The 11,447-nt window shown below is 35.7% G+C and overlaps 1 protein-coding gene across 2 annotated transcripts; it reads right to left on the bottom strand.

Annotated features, from left to right (window-relative positions):
- Positions 1 to 2,747: 2,747 nt before the first annotated feature.
- LOC138305943 (uncharacterized) lies at positions 2,748 to 8,485 on the bottom strand. 2 transcript variants are annotated; one of them, XM_069246249.1, is made up of 5 exons: positions 8,115 to 8,485; positions 7,484 to 7,548; positions 7,041 to 7,126; positions 6,534 to 6,623; positions 2,748 to 6,060 (listed from the first exon to the last, which is right to left on the bottom strand). In XM_069246249.1, exons 4-5 carry the CDS (start codon positions 6,619 to 6,621, stop codon positions 5,672 to 5,674), a joined length of 477 nt encoding a protein of 158 aa, XP_069102350.1. In that variant the 5' UTR covers positions 6,622 to 6,623; positions 7,041 to 7,126; positions 7,484 to 7,548; positions 8,115 to 8,485; the 3' UTR covers positions 2,748 to 5,671. The 2 variants fall into 2 exon arrangements, with proteins under 2 accessions (XP_069102350.1, XP_069102349.1); XM_069246248.1 differs by having other exon boundaries at positions 7,058 to 7,126; positions 8,115 to 8,480.
- Positions 8,486 to 11,447: the final 2,962 nt, after the last annotated feature.

Below are 11,447 nucleotides of genomic sequence, written 5' to 3'. Positions count from 1 at the left end.
AAATTTCTTGATTCCCACCCTTTACAGGAATCGCATACCATTGGTCTATTTGGGCTGATTATCCCATGACTTGGTTAGAGACGAAGTATGTGTATAATGCGAAGAAATAGCCAAATTGCTCCCCTTATTGCACACCGCCTAACCTAAGCGACCACGGGGGGGTCAGCCACATCAAGTTGTACAATTTTTATTCCCCACCCTTATAACGATATACCAATTGATTATGAGTGCTATCTCATGCTTTAGTTTCAGAGAAGAAGTCGTTTATATGGATAATAGCCCAAATTGGACCTCAACATTTGACCCAGCCCTTCAGGCCCCGGGGGGTCTGCACTAATATTTCTGTAAATTTTTGTACCCAACCTATTAGGATGCTAACTATTGAATTATGGTTGCTATACATATGCTTGGTTTAAAAGAGAAGAAGTGTTTATATGGATCATAGCAATAATTGACCCTTTCGGTCCGTACCCTCAGGACCCTGGGGGGTCAGCCCATACCTATTTGATAAACATTTTGAATCCCCACCCTATTAAGGATCGCTACATTTGCATTATGGGTGCTCTATCCCACTGCATATAGAGTTTAAGAGAAGAAGTCGTTTATCACGGGAAATAGCACACATAATTGAACACAATTTGTAGGCACCCTCACGGCCCCACAGGCCCTGAGGGTCAGGCGCCCATCTTTTGTACAATTTTACAGTTAATGTAGCCCATATAGATGCTACCACTCTAGGTGGTTGAATTCCGGACCAGCGGTGATGGAGAAGATAGGCGATTGGTGACGGACGGACGGGAACGGTACGGAAGCCCCCCCCAAACGGACGACGGGACGACGGACGACGGCGGGACGCCACGGTATGGATAAGGCTCACCATTGGTCACTTCGGGAAAGGTGAGCTAAAAATATGGATGTAATATTATACTTACATTTTCAATGTAAAATAGGTCGTTTACAGCGCTGAGTTAGAAATTGAATCCAGGTATTGGGTGGGGCTCCATGTTTGTACCCCCTTGTGCTTTAAATCATGTGGGTGCACGCTCAAATTTCTCTCACGCATTTTACACAAGTAATGGTTGTATTTTTAAATCGTACATAACTGTTAAACGATGCATATATTTTACGAAATATGGTGAGGATTATCCAAAGAGGGACACTATAAAAACAAGGGAATATAAACTAAACTTCAAAATTGAAACTTAATTTTTATGTTGTTTGTTATTAGAACTATTTTTCTCATAGTTGTGCGACCGCATCACTGCATTTAACCACAAGTCCAAAAAAAGACATTATAAGGGAACTGTAAATTAGCTAGCCGAAACTGCCGCATTGTATATTTGCGATGTTTTGACAGATAAGGGCTACAAATGTAACTGATAATGTTACAGAGCACCTGTGGCACATTCTGGGTCATGCGGTCTGTGATAATTTATTTGCTCGTCGAGTATCGATAGTCGACACATTGTAATAGATGTATGTAATTATTTTGGAAACAATTCGAGAATAAAATGATAAAACAGGACATTGACTTTCTTAGAACAAACAATATTCAACAAAATGAACTTAAATAGGATATATAGCCTCGAAGACTCACCGTAACTACAGTAGGCCTATAATATATAGAACGTGTATTATGACGTTAAGGGTTTTTTACAACACTGTACAGCGCTATGCCTAAATTGTAAATTGTGCGACCAGCGCATTAAATACGTGTTTAATAGGATAAATTCATAAGGTGTTTTTAATAAACGGACCAAACTCAGTACATCATATTTTGTTGAATTACGTGTAAAATGATATTTTAACGTGTTATTAAAACACCGTGACACAACTGTTTAAAGATGTGCATTCTGCACAAAGAAAAAGACTATGGAAAGAGAACTATCATTCTTGGCCTAGTAAACGTTTGGCATGTAATGTAGGTGTTGATGATAAAATTGGTCTCCCAAATTTTGCCAACGATCACCAATAGGGTTGGAAAAAAAAAAAAAGGCCCATAGGCGCCTTTTATCCAACCCCAAAAAAAACTGAAATGCAAAATTAAAAAACGATTAAAAAAAATATTGCTCCATATTAAGAAAAATTAAACCGTGTTATCTTGACCGTGCAGGATAAACTGGTGGGGAATCCTTAAACTTTGTTGTGGAGAAGATATAAGCAATGCTGACCCTACTATAGAATCTAATTTCTACGAATAAACTACAGTTTGGATATTATGGTGTCCCAACGGTTTTTGTGCCTAAGTTTAGTTGTGTGTATGTTCATTATTCGTTATGGAGATGATATGCTCGCCAGCGCAAATGTGAGAATGACTGCTATCTGTTCCTGAAAATGGTTTGTTAGCTACCTAGAATTTTACCATCGAACACCGCGCATAACCTTCTCCCAGTAAAATATCCCCCAGTTATAAGTAACTTATAAGTAACTTATAGTTTGACTATAATTTCTATCATTTTGGGGGTAAGTCAAATATAAGTATGAATAAGTATAAGCCAAATATCAGTCACTTATAAGCAAATTTCTCTGTGACTTATATTTCACTTATAAGTGAGATTATATAAGTCAATATACATTTATAAGTCAGAGATATATCAATAAATTATAAGTCAGAACGGACTTTGAAATTCTTCGACAGAATAATTGTAAGTCTAGTATAAGCCAAACTAGACTTAGTATTTTTGAGTGAAGTATTGGACTTAGTCGTTTTTTTTGCCCAACAATGGACTTAGCAATTTTTCATTTTTTTCCAGGTAATTTCTAGGTCACTAATATAATCACATGATCACACACTTAATATTATGAAATATAGAAATAAGGAATAAAAAATTATATTTTACATATATTAATATATATATTAATTCAGATGTGTGCATGTATGGCGTCAATAAACTGGTACACATGGGTATGTAATATACAAGAGAAACTGCTAAACTTGCAAATCATCTTTAGCTTGCAAATGTGGATGAATGCTATTTGGTAGCAATTCAAAAAAGAAAGTTAAAGATCATATTTAAGAGTGAATACAATTTGTAATAGAAGTTTAAATACATAAATGTGTATCTCACAAAAAAATATATGGACCGTATTTAAATCAAAATTAACAGCTCAAATTTTAGTTATGTATTTGCATGCATTTAATATACTTGTAATATTATCACTTATAATAAAAGAGTGCATTTTAAATTAATGGAAGGTTTTAAAGATGGCAATCAAAAGAATTAAATTTGTAATTATAGTCTTTGTTTCTGTTGACAGGATTTATATACAGCTGATGGTTTGCATGAAGATAACAGACATTGATCCAAATAAACGAGAAACAGAAAATGTGAAGTTTGACTTTATAACTGAGACTTTAAATGCTAATCAAAGAGTTTTTTTCTTTTTTTTTTTTACAAAAGTCATACATAAAGCTGAATTATAAATTTTCTTTAGTCACGTTCACACATGTTTGTCATTTTGCAAACAAAAACTATATCTGTTTTGTCACATAATCCAACTAGAACACATTTGCATGCAATTCTTTGAATGGGTATAATATTTTTCCTGTTTTGAACTTTCAATGCGTATATATGTTCAAGTTGCATGTCTCGTGCATCCATCAAATCCAGGAGGCCATGGGAATTGTTGTCCAAAATTGTGTTGAAGGTTAAAACAAGAGCAACTTTTTGGGCTGGGCATCCACACTGTGATGACATGATGACATGCTTGTGACAATACGTATGGAGTTGCATATACAATTCTATTTGACCATACTGAACAGTGCCATCTTCTCTGTAGGCAATTGTGAAGCTATTTCGTGCTGAACATCTTTTGTATCTTCTAGAGTGGAAAATTTCATTCCCAACTCGGATGCGATGAAAAGTAAGATATGTGAATGGAAAATGCCCTAGATGTGCCATTAAACAGTCTATTTCTTCCTGCTGAAGCCTGTTGTGGTTTGTTGCCCCGACAACGTAAAAATCATCTTGTAGATGTTTGTCGTTCCTTTTCGGTATCCCTTTCAGTTCTCTGATGAACTCCATCTCTGGTGTGTCTGCCTTTATATGCTTGATTTCTAAATGGGGCAAAAACTGCATAATAGATATTGTTCTTGCGATTTGCTGATCAACAGATTGTGTTCCATGATAAAGTTTCATTAAGACTCCATTTGCATTTTCAAAAGGAAAACATGAATAAACCCAAAGGGGTCCCATATCATAAACCATCCTTGACAAATGTAACAGTTGATGTATAATACAAGTCATATATCTTTCACCATACAATGCTGCAAAGAGACAACACAAATGCTGCAACAGTTCATTTGCGTTTGAAAGATCATTTGTTGAAACACTATCTTGAATAAGAATGTATATAGCATGAACAAATAACAAAAAATGCTGGTAGTATTCGACAGCCAGTACATCTTGCAAGACAGGAGCAGAGTAATACAAAAGCCATGATCGAAGTTCCGAAGCTTTCCAGTGTTTCAAATGCTCTTTAATTGATCGTGGTACTCTGCTGATGGAATTTGGTGGCTTAATATTGTGCAGTCTTTTATCTACAAATTCTACAGATTTCTAGCTGAAAAAAACTCTGCACTTTTCTCTGTGCTAAACCAAAGTGTCAAAAGTAATTTGGTCACTCCCAACAGCACGCCATGCATGTAATCGATACACACCCCGGTTGCAAGGTCGTAATGCTACAGACGTTGCAAAAATGTTGGCCCCTTTATTCCATTTACAACTTTATTCTCAACAAGAGCAGTGTTTATATCCTGCAAGATTCCCTCATGAGTTCTTGATGGTCCCTCTGGATTTTCTACATTGAAAGGAAAACACGTGAACATTGCCTCTTTGACTTGTTTTGAGGGTTTCTCCAGGCTGTAAACATTTGCAGCACTCATACTTCCCATTGTATTGAACAGTGTTGCACATCAAGCTTCTAGGTGGTAAATCTGCTGCACCACCAATCACAAAAACACAAGTGTTTGACACTGTTCCATCTGCATTCTGAATCCTAATGCCATCAGTTTCGAGGGGCTTTAAACTTTTAAGAAATGGTTCTGTAAATGACAAAAATAGATGGTTTTTGTGGACCAGACCATAATCCTCCTAAAATCATGTAGTCTGGTTCCTTTCTTTTGCTATAAGGAAGTTCATTCACTTGAAAAAATAAAGGCCACAGAGACATGTTTGATGATTTAAAACAGGGTACGTCATTTGTGTTCCACAACAATGATAGATTGTTCAAACTTTGAAGTGGTCCTCCATCCTTGGCTAGGGATTGATAAATTCTTCCATCGCTTGTTTCTTCTAAACCTATGACCAATATCATCCTTAAATGCTGGTCTAGAAAATAAGTTCTTTATCTGCTTTGCAATAGGAACTTCTATGAAATAGGAAACATCGCTGTCCGAGATGTCCGATCGGGCTGCAATGTTGATTACCACACATCCTATTCTGAAGGTCTATTTCACTTAAAACTAAGTGACACTTGATGCAGTATTTATGAAATACTAAAGGCTGTTTAACGTCCTCAAACCACTGCCAAAACTGTCTCTTACTTAGAGGCAATATACAGTCAGATGGACAATGCATATAAATCAAATTTAATAACTGATATAATCCTTCTCCAGTTAGCGAGAATCTCAGTGCAAAATTGAGTATCAATAAGATACTGCTTGCAAGAGTTAAATTTGTATCTTTGTATAACAATTCTTCTTGTGAATCTGCTCATTTTCTTCCTGAAAACTTTCATTTCTCTGTTCTTCATCCAACTGACTATCCTCCTTTCTCTGTTCTTCATCCTGACTATTAGTATTCTCATTTGTCTGTCCTTCATTCTGACTATCCTCATGTATCTGTCCTTCATTCTGAATATCCTCATTTCTATGTCCATCTGGAACACCACCACCACCATCATCATCATCATCATCAACATCGTCGTACATGTATGAGTAGTCGTCATATTTACAGAGTGAATTTTCTATGTCATATGAATTCTCATTGCCACTGTCTGTGTCACTGCTTGAAGCACTGATGTCTTTGTTTGGGCTTGGCACATGACTCGATATGATTTCTGAAAAGAGGAACAACAGCTTAAGGGCTTGGTATTGGAAGAGTTAAACAATATGATAGTCATATTTATTTTACATGTACAGTGGACCTTTTTTTCAAAATCAATCAGAAATATGAATTAAGAATAAGTAAAAATTACATATTTAATAATAAAATATCATAGGACCTTGTGAAAAGATCACAAGCTATTGAAACTACCCTGAACAAACACCAACAAAAGATTTTGATGAATAAAAAATTAGTATTTATCATTGTCAAATTTAGCTCCTTAAGAAAAGTTAAATTAAACCTGTATGATTCACATTTAACCACTCTTATTCTCTTTGAATTAGGTCTGCAAACATTTTGTCTCATAAATTTATGAATACAACACACTGATTCTTATATTATTAATTAATCAGTGTGTTGTTTTTTTAATATGAGACAAACTGTTAGCAGACCTAATTCAAAGGATTAGGGAATAAGTGTATTTACCATCAGAAATAAAAGCACCATCTTCAGCTGGTTGTGGCAGATTACTATTTTCAGCATGTTCTGTCTTGGAATATGAGTCAGTTTCCATACCTGAAATACAATTATCATCATTACAGTGTAAAACAAAGATATGAAATTTTGTAAATAACTTTTCTTATATTCTTTATAACAACTTAATTAAATCTTGCTGTCTTCATGCAAGTATATATTGGGTATATTGGAGTTAACTATTTGCCTGGCTTGCATTGTGTAACAGGAGAGGAGAAAATGTAGCGGCCAGACCGGGATTCAAACCGGTGCCTTCCGAACACTAGCCGAATGCGCATGCTCTACAGCTTAGCTACCTAGTCACTGATGATCGACCCAGTCCAAACCCGCTACACTTGTAACAACCCTATTATGAGCCTCTGACAATATTCATGACTATAACAAGACCATCTAGTTTTGTAATTCTAAATTTTCTTGCTTGCATATAATTAGCTTGTAGATTAAATTTTGAATTAATACCTTCTCCTTCCACTTACATATAGTCACAGCATCTTCACCTTCCCTTTCAAGAACGTATCCATTACTACTAGCTTGGGGTTTCTCTGCTACAAAATTTAAAAAAGAATGTATCAAAATGATGGTTTACGCATGACAATTCATTGTAGTATGTGCACTACAATTAGAAAATTAATTAAGGTTTTCTTGAGTTTGACTGTGACACGAGAGGAGAAAATGGATCACAGGATTCGAATCCCGCACCTCGCTAGCTGAATGCTCTACCACTGAGCTACCTGGTCACTGATGATCAACGTTACCAGTCAAATCCTGCTACGTACAATTTTGTACTAACACAATTTATAATGTTTATAAATTATATATAAATATTTATGATTATATATATTTACACTTTAATATTTCAGAAGATACTTTCATGAAGCAAATTTGATTCCATAGTTACCTACATGTATTTCAATTACACCATTTTCTACTAATTGTGAACATGTTGCAACACCTTCGCTCACTGTATCTGCAAAATTATTCAAAATAATAAGAAATATAATAAACATTTTGATAAATTAAATTTCACATGATTTAAATGGTTCAATATCAGTTGTAATCACACTGAGCTACCTAATTATATTCCATCTACATATTGACATATTGTTCGTTTTCTATATTCTATTACTAAACAATACGTTGCATATGGAAAACGATCTTTTTACTTATAAACAATGAAAAAGTATAATGATAAACGACACGCCCGATGACATTTGATTTGTGTTCGCTTTAATACAGAAACATTTAGGTATATGTCTCGACTCTTCTACATATGTAGAAGAACAGGGAAAATACACACACCGGCTTTCGTATTGCACATTGGCTTTACCGTACGTACAATATAGCTATATATAGTCTAGCATAAAAAAACGGAATCTCGCATGTCTATAATGTACGATATTAAGTTTATAGTTACGTAACACGTTTTTGTTATAAAACGCACAGAACTTTTACTTGTTTAGTTGGTCATTTCTCGTCATTTCTTTGTTTCAGTACGATAATGTACTGAAGGCTTCTGTCACAAAAAGAACGTACCTGACTGATAATTTCGCAGAATATGTCTCCTCGGTGAAACAGGAGCGTTGAGCAACGGATCATGTTGTTTTAAGTAAAGATTGTATGGTCCTTTTCGAACTCTCAACACCCTTTTCTGCGTTCTCTCTGCCATTCTTTGTTTACGACGCCGCCATATTTGCCCCCTCCTACCCCCCAGCGATCCCTCTTCATCAACACCGCAGTTTCGAACGTTTGTCAAACGGCGATTTTTTTCGAAAGGATATAATAGACACATTCAAGTTAAGCTGAAACTTCAATGACAGCAAATATTCACTAAATATTTATCTTTCGTATGCAGAATTATACCAAATAATGCTTTTGTTTTGTACGAAAATACGACTGGGATGCTGACCGACTAGCCTTTTGGTACAGCTCATCCCATTGGTCGCTGATAGAATACCGCCAATTTGAAATCACTTACTGTGTTTGTTACATTAACGAATAACAGAAATGAGAAACCAGCAGCTAAATTCAAAACACAATTTAATTATATATACAATATTATACAGAGATGGTTTACAATGTCTAAAGTAATTGGTGGTGATACAAGAGTAGTACGATGATTTAAAGTGTTACTTATCTGTATGCGAACGTCCTGGTATAATCCTTGATCCTTCCAGGTTTCAAATTAACAATAATCACAAATCCACAAGGAAATTGAATGTCCACCGATGATTTGTAAAGTTCCATGCAATATGAATAAATCCACACAAAGTGTTGTAATAATCCACAGATAAAGTCACAATAGCTCTCCCAATAGAATCTAATATGGCACAGTACAATTCTTGATATGTCTCATTACAGGTCTCATTACAGTTCCGATTAGCCTTGGACAGCTCGAGTATATATAGCTAAACCCTAATTCAAGAATATTGGAGAACCTTCTACTTCTAGAAATATCTAACTAAAAACAGTAAACCAATAAACACACAGAACTTTCTGGAAATATATCATTCTAGATCTCTACTTATAATCAACATGTTTACAAACATATTTTTTTATACATGATAATATTCTAGAAAGTTCTATAACCTAGATTATAATTAATGATATGACCTTTATAGAATGTATTGATAAAAAAAAGCTATAGGAGTTATCTCCCTTATCTCATAACTACATGTATTTAGTGTCATACATAACACACCCCTCCTTAAAGAAAAGAAAGTTTCTTGAAAAGGAAACTTTCTTGAAATATCAAGTAACGTTTAAATCCTTGATAAAGCATCAGCTAGAATATTGTCTTTCCCTTTGATATGTTTGATGTCAAGATTGTATTCTTGCAAAGTCAAACTCCACCTGAGAATTCTTTGGTTTTTGTTTTTCATTTTCCCAATGAATGTCAAAGGGTTGTGGTCGGTGAAGACCAACACAGGCACAACTGTAGTGCATAGATACACATAAAATTGGTTCAAGGCCAAAATCAATGCTAAACATTCTTTCTCAATGGTGGAATAATTTCTCTGGTGTTTGTCAAACTTTTTCGAGAAATAACAAATTGGATGGTCAATTTGTTCAGTACCTTCTTGCATCAAAACAGCACCAACACCTACATCACTGGCGTCAACAAACAGTTTAAACTGTTTATTAAAATCTGGAGCAGTCAGAACTGGTGAGTTTGATAGTATGGCTTTCAATTTCTCAAAAACAGACTTACATTCGTCTGACCAGACAAAATTGACATTTTTCTTTAACAAAGCAGTAAGTGGAGCTGCTATAACAGAGAAATTTTGACAAAATTTTCTGTAGTATCCAGCCATACCAAGAAATCTCATCAGCTCTCTCTTGCTTCCAGGAGTTGGAAAATCTATAATTGATTCTACTTTGGCCTGAACAGGTTTAACCTGCCCCTGTCCTACAACATGGCCTAAAAATTCAACAGTTGCATGACAAAATTCACATTTCAATAAGTTTACAGTCAATTTCATGGTAGTGAGTCTCTCGAAGAATTCACGAATCCCGCGTAGATGGTCTTCCCACGTGTCGTGGTAGTTGATGACGTCATCAATGTATCCATCGCAGCCTTCCAGATCTGATATCACGCTGTTAAGAAGACGTTGAAATGTTGCCGGGGCATTCTTCATACCAAACGGCATAACTTTGTACTGGTACAAACCTTGCGAGGTTACAAATGCCGACACTTCTTTAGCTCTTTCTGTTAATGGCACCTGCCAATATCCTTTCAACAGGTCAAACTTGCTTACAAAGTTGGCTGTGCCAACTTTGTCAATACACGAGTCAATCCTTGGAATTGGATAAGAGTCTGTTTTACTGACAGAGTTTACTTTTCTGAAGTCAGTACAGAACCGGTATGTCTTGTCTGGCTTTGGTACCAGAACACATGGAGAGCTCCATTCACTTTTGCTTGGTTCAATAATATCATTGTCCAACATGTATTGAATTTCTTTCTTTAAGTGTTCTTCTTTCAAAGGATTGACACGGTAAGGATGTTGCTTGACAGGTGGCGCATCGCCTACATCCACGTCGTGATAGATAGCATCTGTTTTGCCTGGTGTATCCGGAAACAAATGTTTATACTCAAGTATCAAATCTTTAAGTTCATTGCGTTCCTTTTCCGATAGATGACACAGTTTCTTGTCCAAGTTCGCGAGCACATCTGAGTTCCGTAACTTAACACCACAGTCTAAACCTACATCTTGTACACCACCATCTAAGTCTAATTTACAAATATCAGCTGTACTTTCACTTTGTGATGGTACAGAGGCCAAAGTAGCAATAGGTTGAGAGGTCTTGCTCTCTTCTCTATCTACATATTTCTTAAGCATATTAACATGACATAATTGAGTTTTCTTGCGCCTCCCTGGAGTTTGTACAATGTAGTTAACATCATCGACCTTTTTCTCAACAACATAAGGTCCAAAATATCTAGCTTGCAAAGGCTGACCCGGTATTGGTAATAGAGCCAAAATTGTGTCACCTGGATCAAAACTTCTTGCACGGGCATCTTTATCATACCATGTTTTCATTTTGGTTTGAGTAACGGCCAAATTTTCTTTTGCCAGTTCACATGCCCTTGGCAACCTTTGCTTAAAGTTAGACACATACTCTAAGAGAGATTCACTTTAGAATCTTCGTCCAAAATTTTGTCTTTCAAAATTTTCAAAGGACCAGGTACAGTATGTCCAAACACAAGTTCAAAGGGACTAAAGCCAAGAGATTCTTGTACAGATTCTCTAACGCCAAACAACAACATGTGTATACATTCGTCCCAATCTCTTTTGTTTTCAAAACAATAAGATCTCATCATATTCTTCAATGTCTGATGAAAACGTTCTAAAGCACCCTGAGACTCTG

This window comes from Argopecten irradians, chromosome 13 (assembly GCF_041381155.1).
Source record: "Argopecten irradians isolate NY chromosome 13, Ai_NY, whole genome shotgun sequence".
Lineage (NCBI taxonomy): Eukaryota > Metazoa > Mollusca > Bivalvia > Pectinida > Pectinidae > Argopecten > Argopecten irradians.
This window is presented reverse-complemented; position numbering and strand designations above follow the sequence as displayed.